Below are 13,615 nucleotides of genomic sequence, written 5' to 3' on the forward strand. Positions count from 1 at the left end.
CACTGCCTTTTTTTTTTTTTTTGTCTTTTTTACTCACCTGCAGAGTCAGATAGCCACATTCAAATCCCTCATCTCTGTAACATTACTACCAGTAATGCTACATTGGATGTGCATGTTTCTAGCTTATCCTCATACAGACACAACTCTGTGCTGAGCAAAATGACTGCTAGCTAAAAATGCTAACGCAGACTCTTCACTTTGCTGCCAAGTAATAAGCTCACAAGCTAGCCCTGCCTGTGCATAAAAATATAATGATCGATGTGGAGGCAACAAAAATAAAAGAACTACTATTCTTAAAATGATCAGTTTGTGTTTATTGGATATTTAATATTTACATGAATAAACAGAGAACCGGATCATGACTCCACAGAAAAACAAACAGAACATCGAGTCTCCCTCTCATCCTCTTCTCTCCATCTTCCTCATTGCCCAAATACACATTGGGCTTTAACCGTTAGCACTGTGTAATGTTGTGTGGGGCGCAGGGTGTTTCCCAAAACAATAATATGACTGCTGAAACAGTTTTCTTTCAGTGAAAAAGGTACAACGCTAAATATGAGTACGAGGGAGCAATGAGGAAAGAAATATCAAACCAGAGAGCCAGGAATTCTGCTGCCACGGAGCTCACGGTGGGGTGAAGCTTTGTAGAACTCAATGGATAAATTCAGCGAGTAAAGTCAATTCACTTTCAGATTTTTGAATCAGCCTTGGATAAACCCAGTGGCTGTGGTGCTTTGTTCTCGTTTGCAGCAACAAAACGTTTAGAACATGCTTGAAGAGTGTTCTTCATGGCGAAAGTTGCTGAAGCTAATGAATATTACAGTGTTTAGTCCGCATACCAAACTGAGAGAGAAGACATGATTTCTCAAAGTAAAAACTTCAATTATTTATAAGCAGCAGCTTTAACATCTCCCAGCATCATGGTTCAGTTATCTTGGAGTCCTGTGTGTCTGTGCTGAGGAGCGTGGCCCTTACATCCTTTCCTCCAGGTGTGAGAATGAGATCTGTTTTCATACTGATCCATCAACCCTAAAACTAAGCCCCTGCCCAAATCAGCCCATTGAGGGAGTAGCACAAGCAATAATGACTTCACTTCCCAAAAATGTCCTGTGTGTGAAGCTTTGAAATTAACTGGTTCTCACAAGGATGAGAACACTCAACACCCGACCATTCCACAAACGCAGCCTATTAATATCCCCATCCTGAAATAGACTCCAGCCACAGCGCCAGTTTGAGCTCACTTTACTGGGGGAATAGCAACCCTGTCATTAGATCTGTCCTCTGTGTGTGTGTGCGTGCGCATGTGTATGTGCATGTGTTTGTGTGTGCGTGCCGTCAGTCTGTGTCATTGTTTCATGTTGTTCAGTCGCACTGCTTTTTCTAACTCAAACTGGCGGTGGTCGACCCGCTCCAAGAAGTTCTTCCGCTCCACATACCTAAATACACACACACACACACACACACACACACACACACACACACACACACACACACACACACACACACACACACACACACACACACACACACACAGAAAGAGATTAGAGACATGAGATCTACTTTTATCATAATAAATACAAACACACACAATCAAGAATAAAATAAAAATAGATAATAATATAGATAATAAAATAGAATAGTATAGAAGCATGCGCTCATCACACACACACACACACACACACACACACACACACACACACACACACACACACACACACACACACACACACACACACACACACACACACACACACAGAGCATAGGGAACAGTAACACAAATTCTCCTGCCGTGTGTACGATTTGAGAGTCCCTGTTGTGTGAGAGTTTTTAAATTAGCCCCCATCCTTCTGCTTGGTTGGAGGTTAGTACATGTTAAGTATGGTGTCAGAGCTCGCGTGTGCGTGCGTGCGTGTGTGGCACAGAATGACAATGAAGGAGCTAGCAGAGTGCATGCAGCACAGAGTCGTGTTATTTCCCTGGGGTAACCAGTCTTCCATTGGCTCCCTCCCTCCATCCATCCTGACTAAAGTAGGATTCTGGCTCATATGGAACAATGTTTCCCTCCATTTACACTCCCTACTTTCCAGCTGCTACTTCATAATTAAAAACTCTGTGTTTTCCAATCGGGCCTGCTCGCTGTGGTTGAGCCGTATCAGCGTTTTGTGATTACTGACTTCACAAAAAGCTCTAATGTAGGATGGAGCTGCCACTAACTTGCAGGGTAAATTAACTGACCATATGAAAAAAACATGTAATAGTAAATATATGTAATTCAAGGATTCACTGTATAAAATGTTGGAAATCTGGTGCGCTTTTTGTTTAACACAGATAATGTGCAACTTCTTCAGAGTTTAATATTTTATAGCAGGCACGTTCATGGCTAGCTAGCATGCTTGCTGTTAGCCCATCAACTGCAGTACCCAGCATCTAGCCCTGTCAGTAGTCACTGGACGCACTCATTCATTTTGCCATGCAAGACACACACTATATTAGGGTTTATTATTGTTATTAAATATTACAGATCAGAGAGTACAATTATTAAATCTCAGATTATACAGAATCTTCACACTATGCCTATCCACTTTCCATTCTCCACTGCACATATGGAGTTTACATGCTAACACTGGCTGATTTACCATCAAATTTTGGAGTAATCAGTCAATAATTGGCCTTTTTTCCGTCATTCAGTGAGCAACCGTGATCTGATTTCATGCTGCACACGGCACAAGTCTGCAGACAGCCGGGCACAGTGGAACTGAAAGGAGTTCGTGCTGAGTGGTTGAAGTTGCTTTGCAGCCTTTCGCCTGCAGCTCTTCATCTAACAACTCACTACAGCTGCTCCTTCATGTTCCATTACCTGCTGCAATATTTCAACCTGATCCGCTGTCAGAAAATGCTGAAAATGACAGTTGCCTTTTTCCGTAGGTGCATGTTTGATGAACGACAGCTGTACGTGCAAATCTCAAACACGTTGCATTTCCTGTCACCACTTCATAATGAAAGCGGGTTTCAGTTTAATGCTTTTAATGTGAAGCTGCAGCAGTCAGAAATGTTCTCTGCTCATAATACTGAAAGTATATAAATGATTAAATACTTTCATTGTGCAACCTCATTCGGTGATTATGATTTAACTTATTCAAATGAAAATTTTATAATGAGAACTATGTAAAAGGGTCTTAAACATGTACTTGCTGTCATCATACATCACTAAACACTGAGGCTAAAGCTACACGTCAGATCCTCACCAGCAGAGCACCTCTGTGTTTTTCAGTGCAGAGCCAGTTTGCTCCAAAGCACGGTATTAAAAGTGCACTGAAAAAACAAGAAATGTTGGCTAATTGAAATGTTACTCATTTGAGTATAACCCTTGAATTGCTTGGATGCTGACTGTAGGACAATGCAGGTAATACATTTTCACATTTAGGCTAATATCTCAGTCCCTGGTTGTCTTCCTCTGCTTCATGGAGGCGATGTCACACACCGATAGTGGCATACAGCCAAAACGTGAGTGTAACTGATGCAACAGTCAAAGACAGTCTCTTACCCCTCTCTGCCTCTGTTGTGGATGGCCAGCTCCTCTGAGATGCCCTCCTCCGATTTAAAAGCATCCCAGTCCATCTTAGACTTTTCCAGCGTGCTGATCTTCTGTTTCTTTCCCCCGATGCGACCCAGGATGCCCGTCATGCCTGCAGGGCGCTTCACACTGCAAGACACACGAGAGGGGGAAGCTTAGGTGACGCACTGAAGACTCGAACTTCAGGTGACACCCAACAATAGAAGCACGTGTCTGCTACATGTGGCAGAAACGTTATGATGAAGGACATTGCTAATGTTTCTAAAGTCTGAGCTGCTCAATCACGGTTTTATTGGTCAAAATTAACATTTTTATCACATGAAGAAAACAGGAATTATTCCAAAGCACGCGGTACCAACAGCAGCACATCACTGATGACAGTCACTCCATAAAAGGTTTCATAAGGGATCAACCCCTCAATGGGCCAGCCTCCACCTTTAAGGGTCTTGGGTTGACCCAAAGAAACACTAACCTATGTTAATCCTATTATCATCATTATTATTATTATTGTTATTGGTGGTGGTGGTGGTGGTAATAGCAGCATTGGAAGCAGCAAAGGTTATGAGAAGGCCTGTATTTACTATTCTTGTCTTCCTTGTGCTGTTTTGTCTTGCTGTCTTAATCAATATGTAAATCAATAACAAAAACCTAATGCCAGCTGTGACTAAAGGATTGACCATAGTGATGAAGGTATGAAAAACATGGAGTTACACTTTGTGTGTGACAGAGATGTATTTCAGATGCACAACTTCAGCTCTTTAAAGCTACAGAATCTGCAATGCCAGCATTTTCTATCTCCATAATTTCCTTCTCTACTGCTAACCCAATATTCCCCAAATCTGGCGCAGAGCATCTCTGTGAACGAAAGTCACCAAAAAAACTTTCTACAAATTCCAACCTCCACAAACCCTGACACTGCCATTTGTGAACATACAGCACTGCTGTGTATGTGATTACTGTGTTTAAACCACAATGAGGCATTTTTGAATGTAGCTCAGAAATCATGCTGGTTAAAAGTCACGTTAGACGTACACTTGTCCAATCCTCAAAGACAAGCACGCAGCCAATAACTCTGTAGCTGTATAGAAAACATTAAAGACAAGCAGAGGTAGAAAACAACCTGGCTCAGCATCCATCCATCTACTGAGGCGTGTGATTAATGATTCTGTTTTTATGGTGCTCCACTCTATAAAGAGGCTGGTATGACAAGCTGCTAATGTAATGTCCCTTTTACACGCACGCACGCTCAAACACATTTTTCTGTCTATACTTATGAGGGCCCTTGCTGACATAATGCATTACAACTAAATGCCTGACCCCAAGCCTTTACGTAAAACTAGAAAATACACAACCGAATTTAGAGTTTGGCATCATGACAAAATATTTTTGATGCTTTTTATTGTTTGTTTTTCAGCGCGCCAATCATTACACTTTCATTCACTGCTGGTCTCTCACATCACCACGGTTATTATGATAGAAAGCCTATGATATACATGAGTACAGTATAGTATATAAGTATATAGCAAGTTCTTAAGTGAAGTAATTTATACCGCATGAAGTGTTTCCTTTAAAGAAAAAGCTGAAAGCATGATGATGTTCCACTGGAGACCACAGCGGTCCGAACTCCTCCATTTCCTGTTGCATGCCTGGATACAGACGGTGTTAATTACTGTGAAGAATTCAAACACTAGTCATTTTGGTATTCCACAATTACAACCCTGATTCCAAAAAAGCTGGGACGCTGTGTAAAAGGTAAATAAAAACAGAGGGAAATTGTTTGCAAACGAGCTGCGTTTACCAACAAAGTATTACAAAGTGTTGCTGAGCCCACACAGTAATATCCTTTAAACAATCATGTGTTCACAAAGTGGCGAACCTCGCTCCATCCTCGCTTGTGAACAACTGAGCCTTTTCATACCTATTATTATTACCTATATTATAATGATTACCTATGACTGTGTTGGATTCAGAGTACCCAGTCAAAGCTCTATCCATCATTAACATCTCGAGCTGCTGTTCTGTACACTATCTATCCTGAGTCCTTCAACACACACAGCAAGGTCAGCCGCTGTTTATGGAGCTAATCTCAGGCCAAAACTTAACAAACAAACAAACACAAGTCAACAATCACAGTCTGATTTGCAAATACAAACTGTACCTAGCAAACAAATACGCTTATTTCTAATATATCATGCTTCAGAAACAAACAGCACGAGCATCAACAGCAGATGATGCTACGAGTAAATCTAAACACGCCTGGAGGTTTAACAGTGACACGACTTCAAAAAGCTGCACAGTCACTGCACTCAGCTGTTTGCCATTTTTGAAATTCGTACAGCTCCAGGTTAGCTCCCCCTGCTTTCCGGTTTTATGCTAAGCTAGGCTAACATCCTCATCCGGCTCCGTACTTAACACACGAACATGTGACTGACAACCATCTGAACATCTCCCACTGTGTGATACTGAGTCATTCTCAAGGATCGTTCTCCATGAATGAGAGGCCAACAATCATTTTACAGTTTTACATCACAACATTAAAAGAAGCTTAACGCAATAATTCAATTTAAGAAACACATGCTGAAAGGCTGGAGGCAGGACCGTTCCACAATACGCCTCTGAAGAAAGCCTGCCGCTCGACCCCTCCCTCTGTCAACCACAGACCCATTTACTGTAGTAAACACACCACGGCTATTTTGACATTACATAACAGCGTTATCTCAATCTGCAACAAACACACGCACTTACAAGTAGGACCCTCTGATGTCCGTGACACCGAAAACACAAATGGAATTGTGGAATTTGATCATAAAAAAGGGAATCTAACCTAAAAATCATGGTTTCAGAGTGTCTGTGGTCTCTATGTGTGTGTGTGTGTGTGTGTGTGTGTGTGTGTGTGTGTGTGTGTGTGTGTGTGTGTGTGTGCGTGTGTGTGTGAGTGTGTGTGGTTAGGTTAATAAATGAGGGAGTGGTGCTGATGGCTCTTAATAGCTGTGCTGATGGCGTCCCTTCTTCTCAAACATGCATGCGCACCACAAACACACTCTCTCTCTCTCTCACACACACACACACACACACACACACACACACACACACACACACACACACACACACACACACACACACACACACACACACACACACACACACACAGAGGACTGAGATAAATAGGAAATAGCTTGTGGACACACTGTACTTCCTGTCTGTTGGAAGATGATTTCCTGTTTCCTGTCTGGGGTTTTGGAGGGAAGATGTGCCCAGCCCCAAATCATTTATTACCATGGCAACAAAAGGTATTAAAAGAAGTAGGGAAAAACAACACACGCGCACACACGCATGCGCGTACCCCCACACCCGCATCTACACACACAATACATATTAAGGGAAATTCCATTGCACCCTGAATGGTGATACAAAATTTGACCCCCCCACACAGAGACCACCTCTGCTGCCCTGTCACTCTACACTTTACTCAAATACTTCAGACCAATAACGTTTTAAGGGAAAATGCTTCTGACCAGCTTTTTCATTGCCAGTTTGAAATTTACATAATATCAATGCTGCTTTCAACTGTGAAAATAAAACTAATTCTTCTTGTTTTTTGCTAAGTTTGACTCTTGTCTTTACTCCTACAAATAACCAGCTACAAAACAGATGTCAGCTTAAGGAAGGAGGAAGGAAAATTATGTGGATATACTGAAGCAATATCTCAAGGCATCAGCCAGGAAGTGAAAGCTTGCTCACAAATGGGTCCTCCAAATGGACAACGGCCCCAAGCATACTTCCACAGTCATGGAGCTCAAGGACAGCACAGTTAAAGAAATGTCGTGGCCATCACAAAGCCCTGACAGTTCACATTCTCAAAACAAAGAAGTGACGCTGACTGACCGTAGACAGCGAATGTTTACGAGGATTAAACATCAGGAATTGTGAAAAAACGAGTTTAAAAGTATTTGGCTAAGGTGTATGTAAATTTCCTACTTAAAATTGATATGATTGATAAATAGGTTGGCTCTAGTCCAGGGGTGACAGAGACTACTTCACTTGCAGCTGCTTTCAACATACAGGTGGCTGAAAAAGGCGATACATCTGTAGCCGCGTGGTTAAAGATCACCAATAATGAAGAGCTATTTGAAGATCGCATGGGGGCCTACATTCAAGTAGACTGTGACTATGTTTATATGCAGTCAAGTAACCCTTTCATAACCGGAACATCAGCAATAAACCCTGTTGCACACGGCCATGTCAACACCAATAACCCTTTTGAAAAACCCAAACATGACCGCTTGGTTACTCCTTTTCTAACACGAATATTTGGTCATGTATAAGCCTGTCAGAATATCCCCATTGAACGGAACATCAATTTGTGTTCTGCGCATGTTCTATTCTCAAGGAATCTTGGTCTTCTGAGTGCAGGTAGCGTGGATATGGATGGCACAGCTCCGGCTCCATTTCTTATTTCTACACGTTCTCGCCTTCCATTAATGAAGAAAGTGAGACAGAATAGTGTTAAGTACTGGTGGTGGTCAGCACCAGCACCAAAGCGCAAACGAAGGCGACTGCTACCGCAGTTGTTGTTGTTTTTGGATACAGGAAGAAGAAGCTGAAATGACGCGCACTGCGTCATGATGTTCTCCGTGCGTCGACACGTTGTCCGTGCCTCGCTGTTTTGATCGGGATATCCCAATTGATTACCCCTGTTTGCTCACGCATGTAAACAGGTTATTCCGAATGTTTCAGAAACTGGAATATTGACCATAACCCGAATATTGACTGCATGTAAACATAGTCAGTGTGCTTATCCTAATCAGCCACCTATCAGCTGGTAGTGCGATTCTTAAGTCCCATAACCCATTTTTTTTATTTATCCAGCTACCGGAGATGGGAAAGGGGCGGGGCTGGGAGAGAGAGGCTGACAAACATCGGGCCGGCAGCTCACCGCCTGGGCCAGTCAGCAACACAGCACTTGGTCAGTCATTGCACTGATTGCATGCACGGCCTCTCTGGATTCCAACTGACAGAAATCAGTCATGAATAACTTTAATCCCCACAGACAACATGCACTGCCCTATATTAGTGAGCCAATATCTCACTCTGATCCTAATGTGCACATGTAGTGGAGGGTGAATGATATGTGTAAAGATGTGTGTGTGTGTTTGTGTGTGTACCTGGGGCCAGGAAGAGGTGGCTGGTTGGGTGATGAGCTCTCCTCTTTGCCTTCATTCTTCTTCTCCTCTGTGTTCTGGCTCTTCAAGTAATTCTTCGCCTCTCTGGAGTCTGCTGATACCTCTTTATTGACCCTGAGATACAGACACATGCACGGTGTGTTAAACTCTGTGTGGAAAAATAACAGCAGATGGACAGAATACAGTTTGTCTGTGCAGCAGTTTGAAACAGATAGTATATGGTGATGTTACTAGCCTTTCCACACACACACACACACACGAGACACATCTGTCTGTGTCTCACTGTGGGGTTAGATAGAGAAGCTATATGAGGAACAACCGCTGCGTCCTCTGGGAACATCATCACTGCACAGACTCCACAACCACTTGCATCCATCATGGCAGCATGGAAAGGCTTTCCCTGTTATGTATGCTAATTATATGCAGCCATAATTACACAGAGCGCACAGCTCGGTAGATGATGAGGAAGAGCATTTTGAAAGGGCGAGTCTCATCTCAGGCAAGAGGAAGATAGCTCCGTTCCAAGGAGAATAAACTGAATAGCCAGGAAGGCAACAGCAGGCGAGGGTGATGGACGCCTGGATACCATCTGAGATATTAGATGATAAATGTTCAGACAAAGACTGTCTAATGTTCACACATTAGAGCCAGCAGCATTTACTGCGGCTCTGGGGATACGGTAGGTTGCAACCATCATCCATGTGCTAATCTTATGCTTCTGTAATTACAGAGCACACAGCGTCATGCATAATCAATCAGATCAATTATACCCGGGATCATATTTGGTTTCTAAATGCAGCCCGCTCAGATGTAAACATTTAGCATGGGACATTTCTCGCTCCACATAACTAGCATCCTTCTGGCTGCTGGGGTGTGGCTGTCTGTGTGATATACAGTATGTTCATCTTACAGAGCAATAATTAAGACCGTTTTCATGGGAAACACTCAGCTGTTTGTGAGACTCCTACTGAAGAAATGTCATGAGCAGTGATAATTATATAATTATTCAAGACGTAACTGCAAATGGAGTCTGGTCCAGGGTCTTATTAAACTGCTCACATTGACAGCTATACATAATCAAGGCATGGGATTACTGCCTACACTGTAGGATTAATTGTACAGGTCAGGCCTACAGGTTCAAACATGCTGCTGAGGCTCATTTTAAATCTGCTTTCCAGTCTTCAGCAATGTAAATCTGACAAATGTTCATGGCGCCCCGATGAAGTCTTAGAATGAATGAACAACATACTGATGATTTTGCTGTTCTTAGAGCTTAGACGTTTGAGATTAGTGCCAGACAAATCGTGGGTCATTAAAGAGCTTGAATTAGCTGATTTGGACACATTTTGCCCTGATGGTGGCACCACAGGCCAGGAGCTTTAAACCCGGGCTCGTTCTCTGCTGTGGAGGTAAGTCAGTCACTGCAGAAGTGAAAGAGCGACTGACAAGTTAAAGTCACACAGATCTACATGTGCTGCAAAGTCTACACCAACGCTCCAGAGACAGCTTCCAATGATTACAGTATTCATCACTCACCCACCCAATCGGCTGGAAGACACAGAAACCCTGGAAACATGAGCCACTACGAGACAAGTCCACACTCAATGTAGAACCATGTATGCAGGGAGCTGGATGAGCAGCTTTCTCCACGTTGCATGACAATGATGCAACACAGACATGATCATAGTAAGACATATATGCACAGTTCTCTGAATGATCACGTTCAGTCTGTGACGATTACGATATCCACCTGATCATTCTGGGACAGATCCATATCCATCAACTCTGATCAGCTGAACATATTGAGTGCTTAAGAGAATGTACAAACCCGCCTTGAGGATCTGTAGATGAGACTGTGCTCTAACAGAGACACAGAAAACCAAACTCATATCTGACAAAAGCCTGGCAACAGAGCACTGTCACCACACTGTGCTCCATGGTGTTCACTCATCCAGGCTGCATTTGAGTGTGTGTGGCACCATCTACTGGTCAATGTGAAAATGTTTCGACAACGAATCCGAGCTGATCGACATCAGCATCTTTTAGCTTGTGAAAATTTAAAGGTATTCTTTTTTTTTCTTTTTTTAATGTGAGGGTGATTCAGAGGCATACCGAACTTCTTCTCCAGCGAAGTCAAAAACTTTAGTGATGGTGACTTTAGTGGGTTCTGGTGCTTTTGTTCCTGTATTCGAATGAGCGACCTTCAATGCGGAGGAATCCCCCTGAGGAAAAAAAACATAAGAGTCTAAGGGAGAGACAAAAATGACAGACACGTGCAGGAAAAGCTGTGGGTTTGAGTGTTTTAAAATGTTCCACCATCTTTGTAAAATGTCTGCCTTTAGAACACATTTACCTTCTGTGTGGCCCCTGACCGTGAGGCAGGTGTGCACTCTTTGGGTCTGGATCCAACGTCGGACAGGAAACTCGCCCAGAGGTCATCTGATTTTTTCTTCTGTCTTGCATCATCGTCATCATCTGCTACCTCAGATGGTTTTTCCACCTCTTCCTGTGATGGCTGTGCCTCTTCCACATCACCTCCTTCTTCCTGGTCTAGTTTCAGAACGCCTCTCTTCTTCTTTCTGTAGATTTTTTCAGGATAAAAATAACACAGTGTGCTCAATGCAAATGTAGCAACTGTTGTTAAATAGAAAAAAAGGTGAGCGTTTCTGGGCTGGGATTTATGAAAAGCCACAGAGCACTTTATGTCCTTTAACCGATGTCATTCTAATGCGATATCATGACTGTAATTCATGGTTCTACATCAGGATTTCACAACATTTTCCTGCCCCCGTCATGTCCCCAGAATGCATTTGAGATTATTTGATATCAAAAGATATCGACATGTTAGAAATCTTAGAAATCATCTGCAATTCTACGTGATGTCCCAAATCCAAGGTCGAGAAAAAAGATGATTTTCGACTGTGCCAAAAACAAACAAACAACAACAAAAAAAAACAGATTAAAAAAGGACATTGTGGTGTTTACACGAATTAGAAATGATAAAACTCATAAAACCCAGCCTAAGAGAACACTGGAAATCCAGATTTTGTTTAATTTTGTCTGTCCTGGAGAAACTGTGCTCACTGTGGACCGTCAAAGCACAATTCCCTCTCACCTCACACTGATGTCCATTTTCTTCCTCTTTTTCTTGCTGACATAGCCAGGCTGTGGCACATCATCATCCCTGTGCAGAGGGTCCTCCTTTTCACACTCATTGATGTCATCCTCGCTGAGGTTATCATCTGAGGAGAAAGAGAACAGGCAGCAGTGAAATGAGTGAGAGGAACAGAATGTGAATAGACTGTTTTATAACGAGTCTTTATTCATGATCATTGAAATGTGCACGTTTGTTGAGAAGCAGATCACCAACAAATGATCAGTTTCTAAACGGACGTAAGAAAAATACGTGGGGACGTCACGTTAAGTGGTTACCATAAATTATGGATATGTTATACTATAACAATAGCTACTTTCCCATGTCTAATGGGTAACGTAAGCATTTGTAGTAAGCAAATGTTTCTCAACTTACGTGACAGCTTCAGCACAACAATACAACACTTGGCTAATGAAGAACTTCAATGCACTGGAACCTTCCATACGATGTTTCCCAGCTACTTCACCGCCGAATTAACACAACGCAAGGTGTTTACACGTCTCACCTGACGGGACGTAGTCGGCGTCTTCATTTGACGAATATCCATCAGAGTCGTAGTCAGAATAGTTCATCATTTTGGAGGAAAAGCCTTAAACTAACAGTGGAGCACAGCTAAATGAAAAGGGGCTAACTGTTCCAAGGCGCCAGTATGTTTCCTGCTATGTTAGCTTAGTTACTGCTTTCACAACGTTACAAACGTAACCCTAACATAATATGAATGCCTCCATTCTAACAAAAAGAAGGTAAAACGTTGGCTTATCAATTATGTAACAGAAACAAATCAATTCACTGTGCGAAATGCAAAAAAACACGCTTCTATTGTGAATTAGCGTCTCTACAGATAGGAAAACAATGTGACTTCAGCACGACGACGGCGAGTCTGAAGGTTCAAACTGCACGCCTAACGCGTTCATCTTTTCTTCTTTAATGGCGACGTCGAGGAAACGTGAAGACTCATTACCGCCACCTACATGTTTGGAGTGTGATTGAAGGTATTTGTCATTGATACCACACTGCCCGCTGCTGATTATTGGAGCGACGCGTCAACGCGGCCCGCCATATATATATATTTTTTTTAATTTTATTTATTTATTTATTTTTAAATCAATAACTTTATTGAGGAAATTTAGTTAATTGATTTCTACATAAAGTCTACATGTTTTTCAATATAAACCGGGCAGTGCATATATTTCACAGTACAAAAAGAAATCCAACTGTTCAACAAATAACAGAATGTAGGGAAGAGAAAGAAAAATAACAAAAATGACTGGGGTACATTTAAAATGTCTAAATGATATATTAGTTAGTTTAGTTTTGCCCATGTACAATTTATTGTAATCATTTTCTTTTTATGTATTTGACTACTATAGTAGTAGTCAGTAGTAGTAGACTACTATAGCAGTCAAAAACATCTAAAATCTTTAAAATGTAAAAGGATTATTATCTTTTAAGCCATATAATTTTATGGATATACCATTTTTCTGAGATATTGATCAAGTTAATAATGTCCATTTCATCTGATGAGAAATTGCGATTGCTAAAAATGATTAATATAGACAATCAAAAATGCTAGTATGATATCTTTTTTATTAAAATTAGAAAAAAATCTTTGTAAATGAAACCTAAAACACATGTTGAATAGTTACAAAAAGTGCATCTGTTGTACACAGTTGGGAAGAAATGACATTATTAGTACCTTTGCTC

The 13,615-nt window shown here is 41.7% G+C and overlaps 1 protein-coding gene across 1 annotated transcript; it reads right to left on the minus strand.

The window, feature by feature from the left end:
- Window positions 1-290: 290 nt before the first annotated feature.
- cfdp1 (craniofacial development protein 1) lies at window positions 291-12,793 on the minus strand. Its single transcript, XM_070973225.1, has 7 exons — window positions 12,417-12,793; window positions 11,873-11,999; window positions 11,111-11,336; window positions 10,870-10,979; window positions 8,740-8,871; window positions 3,545-3,703; window positions 291-1,436 (listed from the first exon to the last, which is right to left on the minus strand). The coding sequence occupies exons 1-7, from the start codon at window positions 12,484-12,486 to the stop codon at window positions 1,346-1,348; spliced, it is 915 nt and encodes a 304-aa protein (XP_070829326.1). The 5' UTR covers window positions 12,487-12,793; the 3' UTR covers window positions 291-1,345.
- Between the last annotated feature and the right edge of the window lie 822 nt (window positions 12,794-13,615).

This window comes from Chaetodon trifascialis, chromosome 10, assembly GCF_039877785.1.
Source record: "Chaetodon trifascialis isolate fChaTrf1 chromosome 10, fChaTrf1.hap1, whole genome shotgun sequence".
NCBI classification, from domain to species: Eukaryota; Metazoa; Chordata; class Actinopteri; order Chaetodontiformes; family Chaetodontidae; genus Chaetodon; species Chaetodon trifascialis.